Source organism: Mastomys coucha, unplaced genomic scaffold (genome assembly GCF_008632895.1).
Source record: "Mastomys coucha isolate ucsf_1 unplaced genomic scaffold, UCSF_Mcou_1 pScaffold22, whole genome shotgun sequence".
NCBI classification, from domain to species: domain Eukaryota; kingdom Metazoa; phylum Chordata; class Mammalia; order Rodentia; family Muridae; genus Mastomys; species Mastomys coucha.
Window position 1 is genome coordinate 67,389,741 of NW_022196905.1, and position 18,417 is coordinate 67,408,157.

At 38.6% G+C, this 18,417-nt stretch overlaps 1 protein-coding gene across 9 annotated transcripts in view; it reads left to right on the forward strand.

The window, feature by feature from the left end:
* The window catches only part of Fip1l1 (factor interacting with PAPOLA and CPSF1), a 62,088-nt gene that overhangs the window by 11,935 nt on the left and 31,736 nt on the right, over nucleotides 1-18,417 (forward strand). For 5 of the 9 annotated variants that reach the window (XM_031342745.1, XM_031342747.1, XM_031342746.1 and 2 more), the window contains exons 7-10: nucleotides 244-351; nucleotides 906-1,036; nucleotides 1,323-1,391; nucleotides 11,223-11,332. In XM_031342745.1, coding sequence (XP_031198605.1) covers nucleotides 244-351; nucleotides 906-1,036; nucleotides 1,323-1,391; nucleotides 11,223-11,332 — 418 coding nt within the window. The remainder of the gene's footprint in view (nucleotides 1-243; nucleotides 352-905; nucleotides 1,037-1,322; nucleotides 1,392-11,222; nucleotides 11,333-18,417) is intronic. The other 4 variants (XM_031342749.1, XM_031342750.1, XM_031342752.1 and 1 more) reach the window with 1 other exon arrangement.

Sequence of the window (18,417 nt, forward strand, 5' to 3'; positions counted from 1 at the left end):
GCTGTCCTGGTACTCACTCTGTAGACCAGGCTGGCCTCGAACTCAGAAATCTGCCTGCCTCTGTCTCCCAAGTGAGTCCTCAACTTTTTCATCCTGCTTATCTTGAAACTTTCATCACCAAGTTTGACTTTGTCTAGTTTTATTAACGGTCAGGATGGTCAAGGGTGATTTATGTTTTCTCTTTTTGTCTTCTAGCTTCTTGCTAATATAGCTTCTTTGCCATTTTGCATTTCTGTAACATAGGAACCAAAGTCAAAGGAGTGGACCTCGATGCGCCTGGCAGTGTTAATGGAGTGCCACTCTTGGAGGTAGATTTGGATTCTTTTGAAGATAAACCATGGCGGAAACCTGGTAAGATTATTTGGTTCTATTTTAATACCCAAAAAAGGGTTTTAGTGTAAAACCCTTTAAAAAAAGTATTTGTGAGCAACAGTGTAAAATACTGTCTTTTACAGTGTCTTGTTTATTTTTCTAAGCGCATAATGAGAACTCAGGACTTGAATTATTAAATATTATTAGTCCCTGGAGTTAACACATGTGAACTCACACATTTATTGTAATACCATTTCTAAAGGAAATCATTTTGATTAAAATGTTCTTTCAGTCTTTGCCTTATTGTGGTAATTTTGAGAATTAGTAAAAATTCAGGGGTGTTATGATGAATGTCATAAATTATTCATAATGATGAGTTTCATTATGATGTTTTCATGTGTGTCATGGCTTTCAGTCATATCCACCCATGTGTCCTCTTCAGCCTTTCCAGTCCCTTCTGACACCCTTCCTCTTCAGAGCTCGCTCTCCTGCTTTCACAGCTTCTCTAAATGTACACTTTTATATCACACTATAGTTTTCATGCTGCCATAGAGTTAAAATTTTTGCATCCTAAAAGTATGTTACATCTTTAGGTGCCGATCTTTCTGATTATTTTAATTATGGCTTTAATGAAGACACTTGGAAAGCTTACTGTGAAAAACAGAAGAGGATACGAATGGGGCTGGAAGTTATACCTGTTACTTCAACCACAAACAAGATTACGGTAATTAGGAAATCTTCCAGAGTAACCCGGCCTCTTCTACTGTTCCACTCTAATTCCCCAAATAAGTCACTTTCCCCCTAACAAGGTGATTAAATGCTGAACAGCAGTTTAATTTTTTGTTCTCATGGTTGTGTTTATTTTTATTCCCTTCCCCTTGAGTTTCATGTTGATGATTACTATATGTAATCAGCTAGCTGTATCCCACAGCTAGTTAGTTACTCTTTTATGTGGCCTATCAATTAAAAATTGTGTGGTATCTTAATGGGGAATATGTTATTTAACTTAGGCCGAAGACTGTACTATGGAAGTTACACCAGGTGCAGAGATCCAAGATGGCAGATTCAATCTTTTTAAGGTGAATTTTAGTAAATTATCCTTGGTTGCTCTCATTTTTCTTGAGTCTGCTCCCATCCCACTGTTCAGGGGAGAAAATTGAAGTAGAAACAACTATATTTTTTTCCAAACCTTCAGCTTCCTGGTGACTTACACATTTGCTGACTGTTGTTTACTCTACTTTTGCAAGCATGTGACTCTATAGTCTGTCACACTAACATATGCCAAGTAAAACTGTCGTCTGCTCTGTGCTATGATTATAGGTAGCACACACACTTGTAGGGTGGGACAGTCATGGCCGCAGGTGCTGCACTCATTATATGTCTTGCTCTTATCCTTAGCAATGGAATAGGAAGCTTTTCATTTTCCCAGTTCTTAAAAAATGGAGGGATGGTGACAGTTATTATCTCTGATACTAAAATCATTGGTATATTAGCTCAATACTAAAATCATTGGTATATTAGCTCACAATGAAGGTGTTTTCAAGAATTTGAGGTATTCTCTGACAACCTCTTAAGAATTGAGCAGAGCCACTGAGTTTTAAAATTGATACTTAAAAGGAATAGATCCATGTGAGTGATGTGAAGGCTAATAGGATTACGTGACCAAAGATAAACACTACATTCTCTTTGTGGCTTTTCCTGAAGTTTGGTTGGGTAATCTTTCCTCCCCTTGGTTTTTAATTCTTTTGTCAGGGACCTTTTATATACCTCATGGCCTGGCTATAGAACTCTGTGCCCCTTTTGGGACACCAAAATACTGCCTTATGCAATGCATATGCTATATCCGCAGATGTAGCCGATATCTGGACACAGTTCTATGTAGAGACTTTAATTTTAAATTACGTCCTACTATAGGTAAGTATTTGGTCCTTGTTCTGTTAACATTTTCAAAGTATTTGGTGATATTTACTCCGTTTTAAATGATCATCAACCTTTTAGATGTTTGCTCATGCATTGAATATTTAGTGATAGATTATTAGAGCAAATTCATAGTCAAGTTTAATAATGAGCTGGTTCATGCCATTGGTGGGTTTTGTTTTGTCTTGTTTTCCTAAGAAGAATGAGAATTGCCATTGTAAACCATCAGCTAATACATAGCTTTGTTAATCTTAGATTTGTAAACAATGAAATAAAGAACTGCTGGTGGCTTGCCTCTTGAAAGTTGTGGGTATATATTTTACATTTATGCATATGCACATGCACACACACGTGGGGGGGGTGGGATGGAGGGAGAGGGAAGGAGGGAAGGAGAGACTAAGTTCTTTTGATTATTTGAGAGGAAGTCATTGTGTTTTCCATTTTTGGTTGTTTGATTCATTCTGAGTGAATTTTATGGTTGTTGTCCAGGTTTTTCTTGCCTTGATTAGGTGTTTAAATGCTAGTAAATCTGTTTAAAATACTGATTAGGGAATGATTAATTTTAGTGATTTTAATTAGGCAAACATTTCCCCTACTTTGGTTATATTGTGGTCTGTAGGAAATGGTGGAAAAAAAGCCATATGAAAAGATACTCATCTTTAGCCACCATGCAACATTTATGTGAACAACAGGCAACCATTAAAAGGTTCTTGAGCAGTAGAGATTGTGCAGCTCTGGATTTTGGAAAAGAAATGACAGCCGAGCGGAGTTTTAGAGGTAAAGGTCAGATGGGAAGTTGACATATTATACCAGTGAAACAAACAGGGCTGCTCTCCATGGTGACTGGGCTGAGGAATAGGGGCTGCAAAGTCACAGTGGAAGCTCTTTTCCTGTCTGCCACAAATATAGTCAAAGTCGATTGAGAAACAGCCCAGCAGCCTTTTGAAGGCATTCATCCCCCTTACATGATGTAAGCTTTAGTAACAAGTCCAGTGAGTGGGAGCCTCTAGATGCCTTTGTCATCAGTGTTTATCAGCATTTTGGTAGCCAGCAAGGAAGAGCTTTTTATGTGCCTTCATGGGAATAGGTTTTGTTGGTTTTCTGTTTCATTTTGTGTTGAGAAGGAGTCTAGCTGTGTAATGCAAGATGGTCTGGAACTTGCTAGGTAGCCCTCTCTGACCTCAAGTTCATAAACCTTGTGCCTTGCCTCAGGATAACAGGCAAGTGTCACTATGTCTTTCTGATTTTTGTTTTTTGTTTTTGTTTTCCTGTGCCAAGTAAAAGGTGAAACTTAAGGTATAAAAACCTCTCAATTGGGTAAAAAAAAAATGGTAATTATAGAACTTAGGTAAGACTTAGGGAAGCCTGGTCTACAGAGTGAGTTCCAGGACAGCCAAGGCTACACAGAGAAACCTTGTCTCGAAAAACCAAAAAAAAAAAAAAGACTTAGGGGAAAGTGAGCCAGGCAGTGTTGGTGCACGCCTTTAATCCCAGCACTTGGGAGGCAGAGGCAGGCGGATTTCTGAGTTCGAGGCCAGCCTGGTCTACAGAGTGAGTTCCAGGACAGCCAGGGCTACACAGAGAAACCCTGTCTAGAAAAATAAAAAACAAAAAAAAAAAAAACAAAACAAAGAAAAGACAGGAGAAAGTGATCATTAGGAAAGAAATCAACCATAACTTCTCTCCTTACCTTTTTGTTATTTTTCTTTCATTTTTCTCATTTTATGATTGATTTCATTTTCTGTTGACAGGGTTTCCCTGAGTAGCCCAAGCTGACCTCACTTTGTCTATCTTCCTGCTTCAGCCTTCGAAGTGCTGGAGTGCAGATATGTGTTGTCATCTATTCCGTTTGACATTTTCTTTTCTTTCTTTTTTCTTTTTTCTTTTTTTTTTTTTGTTTTTTGTTCTTTTTGAGACAGGGTTTCTGTATAGCCCTGGCTGTCCTGGAATTCACTCTGTAGACCAGACTGGCCATAAACTCAGAAATCTGCCTGCCTTTGCCTCTCAAGTGCTGATATTAAAGGCATGCACCACCACTGCCTGGCTGACATTTTCTTAAAATAGTTCTCTAGCCATCATGTATAGCATGAACTGTATGCATATGTATGAACTTAATCAGCAGTGTTGGGAACTTGGCCTGTTGCCTGTGGACTTCATATCTGAGATACGTTTTTGGCTTATTTTCTTTTTTCCTGCTTTTTTCTGTATCTCTTACTGCTGCACTGCACCTCTTAGACTAGTACTGTGATGTCTGTCTTTGCTCTAATTTCCATTTTGTCTTTCTGGGAGGTTTCTTTTGACAGTTGGATCATCCTTTACTTAATTTTTATTTCTGCTGCTGTTTTTAATGTCCAAGAAAGTTTTCATTACTTAACATCTTACTCTGTTTTTTACTATCTTTGAGAGGATTTTAATAATTTACATTGTCAATTTTTAATTTTTGCTATTTTTTCCTACATAGTCTCTTCGTTCTATTAATTTTTCATGTTTTCAGCTTCTGACATGGACGGACTGTTTTTTCAAATGTTCCTTAATTGTTTTATTCTTAGTATTTTTTTTTTTTTTTTTTAGAATAGGCCCTACAGGGCTGGAGAGATGGCTCAGTGGTTAAGAGCACTGACTGCTCTTCTAGAGGTCCTGAGTTCAAATCCCAGCAACCACATGGTGGCTCACAATCATCTGTAATGGGATCCAATACCCTCTTGTGTGTCTGAAGACAGCTACAGTGTACCCAAATATATAAAATAAATAAAATCTTTAAAAAAAAAAAAGAGTAGGCCCTACAAACTATTGGAAGCTCTGTCTATATGACAAAAACTTACTTACTGTAGGCCTTTCTAGAGGATTATGATTTGTTTATGTGCTGTTATCTTTAAGTTGTTTTCCTACATTATTCTTTTCTTCTTTGTGGTAGTCTGATTTTCAGAAACACTCCAGTGCGACAAGAAAGCCTTGGCCAGCGACCTCAGACGGTCCACGAGCTCAGGCTGCCAGTGCCTCTCTGCTCTGCCATGAGAGCAGCGACCTCAGACGGTCCACTCTGCCATGAGAGCAGCAACCTCAGACGGTCCACTCTGCCATGAGAGCAGCGACCTAAGACGGTCCAGGAGCTCAGGCTGCCAGTGCCTCTCTGCTCTGCCATGAGAGCAGCGACCTAAGACGGTCCAGGAGCTCAGGCTGTCAGTGCCTCTCTGCTCTGCCATGAGAGTGTGGTTTTGCCTTGTCTTCACTGACTTAGGATTCAACTTTGGTTAGTCTGCTCAGTGAAGTTTATCTGCTTTCAGAGTACCGAGCTTTGTGACATCTCCAGTGCTTAGGTCTTGTGGGTTGAGATGTGGTCATTCATTATGGCTTGCAGGTTCTCCTGTTTTCACCCTAGTATTATTTGGAGATCAGTAATTTATATTTTTTGTTAATTATAATTTTAAATACTTGCTAGTTTGTGTTACTAAGTATAAATGTGCCTATGTTGCTCAGCATGTATATGGCACATATAGGAGATGAAAGGACAACATTGAGGAGTTGCTTCTCTTTCCATCATGTGGTCCAGATTGTGGACCTAGGTCACAAGGATAGGTGGCAGGGGCCTTTACCCTCTGAGCTTCTTGCCAGCCCTTAACTTCTCAAGTTTGTAAATTGTGGTTAAATTTTGTTTGGCTCTGTAGGATCTGATGTTAACTTGGTTTTAGTAAATCAAACACATACATAACTATTTCTTAAAATGCTAGGTTGTATGAAGTGATAGCCTCATGTTCTGACTAGGCAGATTTTGAGGGTAGCCCTGAGGGCAGCATCTGACTACACATAGAGATAGTTACAATTCAAAGTAATGACTCAATATGAGGATGGTTGCTAGGATGGTAAACATTTTCAGGACTGTTTTTCTTAAGTATGTTTTAAAGAAATTAATTATGAAAGGAATCAAACAGTTTGTATACATTTTGTATCTATACTCTTTTTTCTTTTTCCCTGTTGTAGAGATGTACACACATATGTGCATATAAGATTTAAAATCTCTCCCACTTTCTTCTTCTGCCTTCTCCCATTTATTTCTCTTTACAGCTTTTAGTTAACTATACAGAATAGTGTGTTAGGTTGGTTGGAGAAAGAAAATGAACATAATAGACATGGACTTTAACCTGCTTTCCGTGATGGGAAAGCTAGGTAATCAGTAAATAATAGTGCCAACAATTGCGTATTTAGACACTCCAGGTATTTGAAAGACTGAAGAAGTGACATGAAAGCAGAGTCTCAAAATCAGTTAAGTTAAAAAAAATAGTATCATACAAAAAAATATTCAGATAATAAGAAATTTTAAGAAAATAGAGTCACAGGAGAGAGACTGGTAGTGATGAAGTCTATTTACACCGAGATAATCTGAATTACACTAGTCCTCTAATGGCCACTGAAATATACGCTGAGACTCCTTGTAGATGCCTGAAACTATGTACTAAACCCTGTGTACTCTGTTTTCTTCTCCCACGTGCATCTGCATAATAAAGTGTAACTTTCAAATTAGTCACAGTTAGTGATTAACATCAGCAGTACAGAGCAATATACTAATAAAAGTTATGTGAATATGCTCAATAATATTTGTACAGAAGGTCCTAGCAGTCTTAGCATGTGGTGGCTTTTCTTTTGATTGTAAGTCAATAACTTTACTGAGAGGAAGTGCTTGATAGATTGTTTTCATCTCTACTTCTGTGCTTTGGGAACATTTTTAGTAAAGTGAGAATTAGTCGGACATCAGCACTCTGCTACCCTCACAGTTCTCTTAGGATCCCAAACAGCTGAATGGTTGGTAGCATACAGAGGTGTACATGTGGATGGATAGACAGAGGGGGGTTCCTGTCCCAGGGGAGATGCAACTGGAAAGATGGAGGAATTCGTTGTACTACTGACTCAGCATGGCTTAACTGATGAACTGTCAGTTCTGGGAATTTCCCATTTAAGTTATTTTAGTCTGTTTTTGATCCATAATTGAAACTACAGGAAGCAATAGCATAGATTGAAGTTTGGAAGTCTACTATACTTTAATTAGAAGAAGAATATGAGAAGATCTGGAGAAAGGATATTCTAAACAAAAAGGATAGTTAATTCAGAAGTCCTGACAAGAGAGGAGCTTATGTGTTTTTTTTTTTAAAAGAAAAGACAAGATAAAAGGCTATCATAACTGGGTGTGACAAGAATGAATGGAGGAAGAATAGAAGAAAGAATAGAAAGAAGCAAGTCTACCAGTGTACAGTACCTACAGTACCCAGACCATGTAGGTACCCAGACCAAGAAGGTAATCTTATTGTGCTTGATTTGGGAGGCAGTTGGAGAACCGTGAACAGAGAGAATCATGAGCTGGCATATGTGGGAAGACTGCTTTGGCTCTGTCCACAGGTTGAAATCTAGAGTTCAGAGCAAAAGTGGAGAATGCCTATCACAGTAGCTGCTGTACACTGATGGGTTTGACTTGAGGAGTGTCATCTTGCCAGTCAGCAGGAGCTAGATAACACCTGCATGCTTTGTTCTCTCTGAGAAGCTGGGTAGGGGAAGTGACATTTTATTAATGTGAGGACAATATGGAGAGGCTCAGAATAGAGGAAATGTAGAGTGTCAGTTTGATGTGCTACGAAATTGAGTATAAATTGCTCGTATTCATGGGGACAGCTGATAATGTTAACTGTATTCCCAATTCTTCAGGTAGAGTAATGTGTTTTCTTTTTCTCTTCATCTTTTATTACTCCCCCCTTCTTTAAAGCGTGCATGCTTTTGTGGATGCTTGTGTGTGTGTGTGTGTGTTCACCTCTATTGACACACACATTCTGTGGTGCATTTGTGACAGGCAGAGGACAGCTTTCAGGAACTGGATCTTTCCTTTCTCATGGGTCCCAGGAACCCATTTGTAAGACTTGGAAAGACAGGCCCTTTACTCTGAACCACCTCACTGCTCCTGTCCCTATGCTTTCATGGCAGTCACTGTATTGTGCTTACTCAAATTACTGTTTTCGCTGAGACTTTTTTCTTTCAGTATTCTGAGCTTTTAGTACAAAGTAGATAGTGAGTAAATGTTTGCTAAATGTACTATTCAGTTCCCGTCACTACATCCTGTCAGTTTATGTGTCAAATGTGTATCAAATCCATTTTAATCTTACTGTCTTTCTAAGTGATGATCCTCATATCCCAACAGAATCTGTACATTTTAAATGAATTTGCTTTTAGTAAGCAGTAGAACTCATTTTCCAATAAACTCAGTTTTAAGGCCTAATTAATTATTGGTAGGTGCCATCTGATAAAACCAATAACCTGTTAATAGAGATCTGCCTCTTTTTAAATTAGTAAATACTTAGCTTTATTTTATTGAAAATTTAATGATAATTTTTAATATTTTGACTTATAATTGCATTAGTTCCCCCTTTCCACTCTTTTCTTCCAACCCCTCCACAATCCTTGTTCTCAAATACATGGCCTCTTTTTTTAAAAAGTTGGGTTTTTTTAACACACACACACACACACACACACACACACACGTTCCTAAATATAACCCACTCAGTCTGTATTATATTACTTGTGTGTATATGATCTCAGTGCTGATTATTTGATCATGGATAACCAGTTACGAGCCTTTTTGGGAAAGACCATCTCTCCCACTCAGCATTTCCCAGTTGCCCATAGTTCTTAGGCTAAGGGTTGAATCTCTTTGAACTTTTTCCCTTCTATGCTAGCATGGCCATTGGCGTGGTCATTGTTTAGGTCTTGTTTAGGCAACCATGTTGATTGATAAGCCTAACATTTCTAGGAGACATAGTTTCACTACAAACTTCCTGTTCGTCTGGCTCTTTCTGCCCCTGTCTTTCCCTCAGTGATCCTCAAGCCTTGGGTACAGGAATTGTGCTGTAGATGTATCAGGTGGGACTGGGTATCACAAGACTTTTGCTTGCTGCATTTGAGCTGTTCTTATTGTCTATAATTGTCTACTATTGCTGAAGAAGTTTCTTTGAAAAGGTATGAACTACGCTTACCTGTGGGCATAGGAATAAATTTCAGTAAGTAGTATATCCACTATACTAGAGGTCATGACCAGAAGTTGACCGATACAAAATGGTCTACATGGTTTTTGGTACACATTTTTGTTTTGGTATTTTTGTCTTTAGGAGTTGTTTGTTTGTTTGTTTGTTTGTTTAAGATAGAGTTAGGATGTAGTTAGGAATTATGCCGACTTAGTAAAGTAAAGGTCTCCACTAAGACTGGTAACTTGACTAGCCCTGGGTATGGCTTTATTTCCAGTACCAAGTGTTGGTTTCCTCTTATTGAACGGGCTTTAATTCTAAGTGGACAGCTGTGGGTTACAGCCATGGTTTACATGCCTGCACCCTTACAGTTCTCATGGCATGCAGGTTGTTTCTGTGATTGGGCATCATAGCTGGCCAGGACTAGTCTTGGCTTCCCTCCAGTGGCTTCGGAGTTAGCATATAAAGAGGGAGAGGTAATAAGGAGACAGGACTGATTTCAAGTGCCTAGGTATGTGGAACTGGCATGATGGGTGCTGCTAATAATGTTAAGTTATGGATGTGCAGGGGCAGATTTTCTTTTCATTAAGAAATTATCATACAATATGTATTGAAACATATTTTTCCCTCCTCCAACTCCGAGATCCTTCTCCTCACCCAACTTCATGTCCTGTTTCTTTCTCCCCTTTATCTTAACAAATGAGTAAAACTAAAGACAAAAGTACCAAAACAAAAATGTGTACCAAAATCCATGTAGTCCATTTGGGTCAACTTCTGGTCATGGGGCCTGACCTGTAGAATAGTTGATATACACATGACACTCCATTGGAGAACAGTGATTTTCTTTTCTCAGCAGCCATCAGTTGTCAATAGGTTTTTGGTTGGGGGTGGAACTTTATGTTTACTTTCCCTTCTCTGTGCTGGCATTGCCTGGTTTGACTTTGTACTAGTCTTATGCATGATCTCACAGTCTCCATGAGTTCATGTATGCATCAGTCCTGTTGTGTCTGGATGATGTTCTTGGAATCATTTATGACCTCTGGCTCTTATAGAGCCAGCTCTTTCTGTTTCTTTTTCTTCTGCATAGATTCCTGAGCCTTGAGGGGATGGGTTTGATAAAGACATCCCATTTAAGGCTGAATGCTACAAAGTCTCTTACTTTCTACACATATTCATTTGTGGGTCTCTGTGTTAATTATCATCTACTGCAGTAAGCTTCTCTGATGAGTATTGAGTGATACTCTAAACTCTGAATATACCAGCAGTATGTTGTTAGGAGTGATTTTATTGCTATATTCCTTTAGCAACATAAAGAGTAGTAAGTTTCCCCTAGAGCCCATGAACTAGCTAGTTCTAGGTCCTTGGCACCTTTAGTGTGTCAGATATAGCTTCCATCTTATGGAGTAGGCCTTAAGTATAATATAAAGAAGGAGTTGGTTACTCCCGTAACATTTAAGCCACTGGTAACACCAGTATATCTTGTAGGTAGGTGGCTATTGGACTTATAGCTGGGTAATATTGATGGTTACTTTTCTTCTCTGGTAGTGGGCAAAGTACCTTTTATGACCATAAATGTTCGTCAGTAGGTGTGCAGTGTTTAGTTGGGCATCAGTTCAATTTCCAGGAGCAGAGATTCTTTACATTGGCATTATAGCAAATCACCATCTGAACTAGAAAATGGTGAGAATGGCAGGTTCAGATTGAGAGTACAGAAGGGGAAAGTCTTCAAGGCCTTCCATGAGTCATAACCATGTACATCCTACACTCATTTACTTTTAAAAATATTTTATTTAGTAAATGGAACATTTTAATCTTTGAGTCCAGTTTTTGAGGCCTTTTTCCTAATGCTAAACTCACATAGGTCCCTTTTAATAAATATCCAGGCTTGGTGCATTCTTCATAGTTAACAGAACAGATGTTACAGGCTTGAAAGTTCTTCATGCTTGATGGTCTGTTCAATTAAGCAAAATAGTAACCTCATTTTTCTTTTTGAAGGTACAGCAAGGGAGAACTGGAAATTCAGAGAAGGAAGCAGCACTTCCATCTACAAAAGCTGAGTTTACTTCTCCACCATCATTGTTCAAGACTGGTCTGCCACCAAGCAGGTTAGTTAGACGGTCACATCCCAGCACTGAGGTCTTGGTGCTGTGTTTGGGCTGTAATGCTATCCTAAATAGGAAGGCTCCCAGTGTTCTAGCACAAACTACAACAGTCTGCTTTTAGTTTGAAGTCATTATTAAAACACTCTTCAGGATGCTTACTCCACCTTGAACAAACAACACCTGAGTATGAGAAGTGAAACATGGTGTATAGTTCCAGTAGTCCTCCATATACATGGACAGACCGTGCTCCTCACTGTGTAGAGTATCCAGACATGAAGAGCCCTTGGACTTCTTCTAGGTTGAGGTCTATGGACTTAAAGGTATTTTTGTAAAAGAAGTGATGGAAATTTCATCCATAAAAGTCTCATGGCTTTCTTTGCTTTCACATAACACCCAGTTTTGTGTTTATAAAATACTAGATAGGAGTAATTGTGCAGGAAAAAAATGTTCTTTTTACTCAGATGTGACAATTGTTTCTTGATGACAATGGAAATGTGACCAGGAAACTAAAGAATAAGTGAAGCCCAGGGAAGGCTGAGGTTGCCAGCAGCTTAGTCTTGGTTTAGATCGAAGTAACAAGACTGCGTCTGAAATAAATCAACTCAGCCATTTTCCACCAGCCTATTTAGCTTTTGTTATTTGCTTAAATTTATATTTAAGTTATCTCTTTATTTGCTCTGCAGTTTGTTACTGTTATGAGAAATTATACTTCATAGGATACTAATGGATAAGGAGCCTAATGGAGAAGCATACGGCTCATCCCTAACTAAAATAGTCGTTTTTTTGTGACAGAGTCTTATTGTAGCCTTGGCTGGCCTGGACCTTGTTATATAGACTGGGCTAGCCTCAGAGATCTGCCTGGCTCTGTCTTCTAGGTGCTGGGATTAATGGCTTGTGTTCCTATGACCAGCTAAAACAAAGATTCTTGAAGCTTTAATCCAAAAGGAAACATTTAAAGGAGAGCCAAAAATTTTTATGTATTGATATGAAAAAATTTCAAATGTTATTTGAACTGCATGAAATTTCATAAAACATTTGATTAAATAGTTCATAAAAATAGTTCGTACAAGCTAAGGAAGGAGTATTGCTCTCTTAATAGGTAGTATTCTCTTGGATTTGGGCTTTTTATAAAAGGTCAACTTTGATTCATCAATTTTCTGTGTCTTCTACTTTAGAGTTTTGCTATGAGGTTGAAATCTTGACTTAGATTTCTGGGGTTTAAATTCTAAGCAGTTTGCTAGTTGAGTGTCCTTGGGCAGACTCTCACCTTGTTAGAAGATTTCCTAATTGATGAAATGTAATAATAGTACTTCCATTATACTCTAGCTATGCGTGTCATACAAACTAAGTTCTATAAAGCATTGTACAACAGTGTTGTCACATGAAAATATTCTCTAGGTGCTTACTGTTAGAGTGAAACTGTTTAAAAGTTGATAGCATTTTTCCTTTTGCTTTCCCCTCTTTTTTGTAAGATATGCTGGATTGTATCAGATCTTGTGGTGATATAAAAGCTTTGTGTTTTCCTCTATTTGAAATAAATGGGGAGCCACTGTGAATATCTGACTGAGGTTTTCACATCCCAATTTAGCTGCTTTACTTAGAACAGCTTACAGTGTAAACAGTGATAGGAACAGGGACGGGTGTAAAAGATTGCAACAAATATCTAGGCGAGAGATAAAGGTGTCCTGGACCAAGGTAATGGTAGAGTGGTCAGAACAGTTAGCTACTGGGTGTATTACAAAGGCTTGTAATGGCCTTTGTGTCAGGGTTGATTAGTTGTAGACTGTAGAAAAAAGCTTTCCTCAATGAATTCAAGGATTTTGTCTTGCTCAGCACAAATTTACTGACAGGTTACCATTTAAGAGGTGAGGAGGGTTACTAGAGAGAAGAGACAGAACAGTCAGTTGAGGGGATAGAAGTTGAGGTGCCTATTCAGTATGAAAATGGAAATTGGAAGGTTGGATATGTGACTTTGGGATGAGGAGAAGAGTATTGGCTAGAGACAGAAACTTGAGCCAGTGATCACTCTTCAAATGGTATTCAAAGGGAACCTGTGAAATTTAATTAAACCATCAAAAATAGTAATCAAGAAGTGGAAAGTGGAAAGAGGAAAGAACCTCTAAAAGAAATGAATGGAAATCACTAAAAAGAGCCAATAAGGAGTCATAAGATGAAAGCTAGTGTGGGGGGTGTTCAACGGTCAAACACTAGTCAAGAGGATGAAGACCAAATGTCTGTTAGACTTTCAGGTGTGAAGGTCATTGGCCATCCTGACCAAAATCATGAACATTGAAAAGGTACAGGTAAATTGAAAAGACTTTTGAATAGCTTCAGTAGAAACAAGAGATCCACCTATAATTCCAGCAGTTGGAAGGCAGGTGGGTTTCTGTGAGTTTGAGACTAGTCTGGTCTATGTAATAAGCTCTAGGACAGCCAGGACTACATAGAAAGAGGATGTTTCAAAAACAAAACAGATACATGAGAGGAATTGAAAAGTAAAAATAGGGACAATTTTTAAAGACTTTTTTTTCTCTGTGGGGCCAGTACCAGGGAAATGGGGGAATGTGAGGTCAAATTTTTCAAAATAAAAGAAATTGCAATATTTTCTATATCTGAGAGTGAGTTGACTAGAAATATTAATGATTGAAGAAGTGAGGAAGGGGACAGTTGTAAATCAGTGTTCTTAGTGAAGCCAAAGGCAACAGGGTATGACCTGCATTGGCAGCAAGGACTTGGTAACCTGAGAGAATGTGGGATACATGGGGTTTTCGAATCTCAATTTAGTTTCTTTGCTAAGAACAGTGAATAAAGGTAGAAACGGTGACCCTTGTAGGAGATCACAGCAAGTACCTAGTCAAAAAATAATGTAGTCAGGTCAGCGGACATGAGAACAGTGAGACATTCTCTTCAGATTGCTAACATTTTTTCCTAGCAAAATAAAATACAGATTTACTAGGAGAGAATGAAGATGGTACAAAGGGATGTTAATGTTTGAGAAGAGAAGACAGAGATAGTCTGGGGTAGTGAATAAACTAGCAGGAAATGAGAAAAAAAATCACTTGGCAAGAGCTGGAAGACAGCAAGGCACAAGGGCTTCCTTCAGAATGGGAGAAAGTGCTTTTATATGTCGATGGAAATGGGATAGAAAAATGAAAAGCCAATGGCTAAAGAAAGAAGCTGCTCTAGGTTCCAGTTGGTTCTATTGATGACATGGTTTAAAAAGAGCCAGGTCAGCTATGCTTGAGATGAGTTCCTAAGCATAGCTCTGGTTGCGTTTCAGTGATGGAGGTTATGCCAGGTTGACTATGGGATAATTAAGGGATAGAGGGGCCCAAAACTGAGTGTGTTCTCAGGGGCTGATAATAGTGATGACTGTGGATTCAAGGAGACACGAAGACATGGAAGATATGCATAATGAGAGTTGGGGTAAAAAAAGATGATAAGGGACAGGAAAAAAAATCATGTGAGAGGATGGGAAAGTGAGCAGGCTCTCAGTCCTTAGAAGATACAGTGATGGCCCACTGCAGCTGATGGAAGCACACTTAGTGTCATCTCCACTCTTCAGTATAAAGGACCGTGCACTCACAGCTCATTAGGGAAATTTGATTTCTGGATTCACCTTCAGCTAACAAAAATTAGGCTTTTATAGTCATTGTAAAATATTTCCCTAAAAAGTATGTGTGGGGATCATCATTTTATATATATGGAGATTGGGTAAAATCTTTGGAAATAATTTTTTATTGAATTTAGTAGGAAGATAGTATTGTCAGGACATAAAATAGATATTTAAGAGCAGTGATCTGTGATACTGGCCTAAGCAGTAGATGTCCTTTGCTAAAGTTTTAGATGACCTTACTGATAAATAGATCGATGTTGGCAGAGAACTTCTTAAATTTGTTGTTAGTAGAAATGGTGAGTTTGTAACTTGTATACAGCAGGTTTGCATACTTTTTTTTTTTTTAAAGAAAATTTCACTTTATTGGCATAGTGACTATACAGGGATTGGGGATCTCTAGTTGGCAGCAATTGCATCCTGAATCCAGTCCACATAGTTGTAGACTTTGATGTATCCACAAGGATTATCCTGCAGAACACAGCCATGGTCCCAGGAGACAATGCCCTGGAGCTCTCCATTGCAAACCACAGGGCCACCAGAGGCACCCTGTCAGGAATCCTTGCCTCTCTCTAGGAAGCCAGCACAGACCATGTTCTCAGTGATCTTTCCAAGATAGATGGCTTAGTCAGCCTGAGACAGCAGTGGGGCATACAGGAGCTGGAGCAGGTCTGGTTCATTGACACCAAAGCTGACGGTGTTGCCCCAAGTTTTGTGTACTTAAGGAAGGTTCTGTGTTTACTGTCAGGTTGCTTTGCTTCATCTTTATAAGCTTTCATATTATATATTATTTATTTTCTTTTGATGTACATATCTCCAGATGAGTGATATGAATTTATATCTTGATAAGGCTTTACAAATAAAATATATTATAAACCAGCAAGTAGATTGGTCACAAAACTTTACTACTTTTTGCTGTTTTCATATTTTACTATTTTGTTTTGACAAGTAGTCAGACTTAAGAGTTTTAAGTGTGGAGAACTTCATCTACACAGTTCAGTAGGTCCTAATGTGTTGCTTGTTTCTTAACTGTTGGATGCTAATTTGGATGGTAACCATTGGGTACATTGTTTTCTTAACCTCTAAACACTTCATCTTGTATTTCTTAGGATCACAGATGAACTTTGTATTACATAACTGTGAATAGGGCAGTTACCAAAGTCAGGAAAATCTATTCCTGAATCGGTACTTTTATTTAATACGCTCAGGTCATTTTGCCAGTTATTCCAATATTGTACTTTATTGAAGTTTTCTTCTTCTTGACTTTGAACTCAGTCCAGGGTCATTCATTTGAGCTCTCCCCTTAGCTATTTATCATCTAGAGCAGCCTCTGGATCTTCTGTTGTATTTTTGGATGTTGGATTTTAGAAGGGTATGATCCAGTTTTTTTATAGATAGTTCCTCAGTCTGACTTTGCCAGTTCCTACTTATTACTTGCTGTGCTTTGAATACTGTATGAATGAAGCTGGGTCTTCCTCTTTGGTGCACCAGCCTCAAGATTAGTACTGCTACTCTGCCCCACTTTATTGATGATGACAAATCTAGTCAGTTATTTGTGCTGATGCCTTTCTGGTTCTGCATAGCTTCTGTGTCCCCCTTTGTATTTAATAAGTAATTTTTGCATTGGGGATGTTGCTTGGTTGGAGAAAAAATGCTTGCCCTAGCATACACAAGGTCCTGAGTCTGTTCCCTTAGTACCACTTTGAGAAAAATAATTTTTCATAGAAACTTAGTACAAATGTCCTAACTCCCCCCCACCCCCCAAGAAATTCAGCACCTGCTGGTGATTTTTATAATAACCAAGTTGCTACTATAATGCCTGTAAATCAGTGATTAACTTTAAAATTTTTGTTTTTAATGTGTATGGGTGTTTAAGTCTGTGTACTACACATGTAGTGATGCCCACAGAGGCCAGAAGTAAGTGTTGGATGTTCTGGAGCAGACAAGGCTATGTGCTGCCATGTGGGTGCTGAGACTCGACCTAAATCTCCTACAAGAGCTGTCAGTGCTCCTAACTGCTGAGCCGTCTACCCAGGCTTACTTGCTTTGATTTTATCAGTGTTTTGCCAGCATGTGTGTACATGTACCACGTGTGTATCTGGTTCCAGAGGAAGTAGGAAGAGGGGCTGGATCCCTTGGAGTGAAGTTATAGGCGTTAGTAAGTAGCCATGTGGATGTTAGGGACCAAACCTGGGTCCCTAACAACAGTACTTTTAACCGCTGAGCCATCTCTTCAGCTTCTGCTTTTCAAGTTTTTGAGGATAGATTTTGCTATGTAGCTTAGACTAGCCCTAAACTCACAGTCCGACCTAACCCTCTCTTGTGCTGGTATTGCCAACATGCCTCACTAACCATATTCATATATGTGAAAGAACATGTGTGTGGTGTATTAAGTAAGACTCATTTGTATTTATGATGTATGGTGTGTGATTTTATACTACAGTTTGTTTTGATGTGGTAAATTTTCCAAATTTGGCCAGTGAGAGTCTCTTCAAAATTACTTTTGACGTGTGTGTGTGTGTGTGTGTGTGTGTGTGTGTGTGTGTGTGTGTGTGTGTTGACCTTTACTTTTTGGCATTAGTAAGAAGTTCCAAGCTCATGTTATACTTCTTTTGAGGAGAAAGTACTGATTTAAAATCAAGATCAGGCTGTTGGCTATGCTCATGGTACTGGGGTGTCATTATTTATTTCTAGGACCTCCTTAGCATTATACAACTGGGGGGAAAGATAGCAATTTCAGTATGAATGTTTTCAGTTTTAAATAAAATTTTAATTATGAAGTCATGTTTCTTTTACAGCCAATTTGATGTAGTGCTTTCTTTCTTAGAACTAGTCGATAGTATGTCTCCTTTTTTCTCATAATGAGAATCTGGCTTCTAGTAGCTTCAGAATTATACATTTGATTCCAAGTACAATCTTAATGGATTTGAAATTTCTGCTTAGCCTTTAGAACACAGGAACATAATTAGAGTTCAGGATTTGTTAGCAGTTCTTTCTATTCTGTCATAGACTGAGGGAGAAAGGCAGAAACGTTTAACACTGCTTTCTGTGCAGTATCTTTATTAGTCAGTTGTGTCACTTGGAGTCACTTTGGTCTGTTCACTTAGAGCATTTCTTTTCCTCCATGACAACTGATACAGATTCTCTTTTGTATGTGTAAAAGCCAAAGGCAGGGCTACCCAGTGGTATATATGGAGCTTTGGACTTGAGCGTTAGTGACAGTCACTTCAGTCCCTTTACATTCATTCTTCCTATTTCCTGTGTATCTGTTTCCAGCAGTAGATTTAGAAACAGGTATACTTCTAGTAGCTTTGAAAGAGCACTGATCTTTTATAGGATTGTCAAGAATATAAATAGCTGAGTTTATTTGTGGCAGGCTCTTTCTATGTACCCAACTGTGATCTCCCTGCCTCAGTCTTCTGAGTGCTGACTTACAGGCTTATGGCATTGTGCCTCCCTGAACTTCATATGGAGC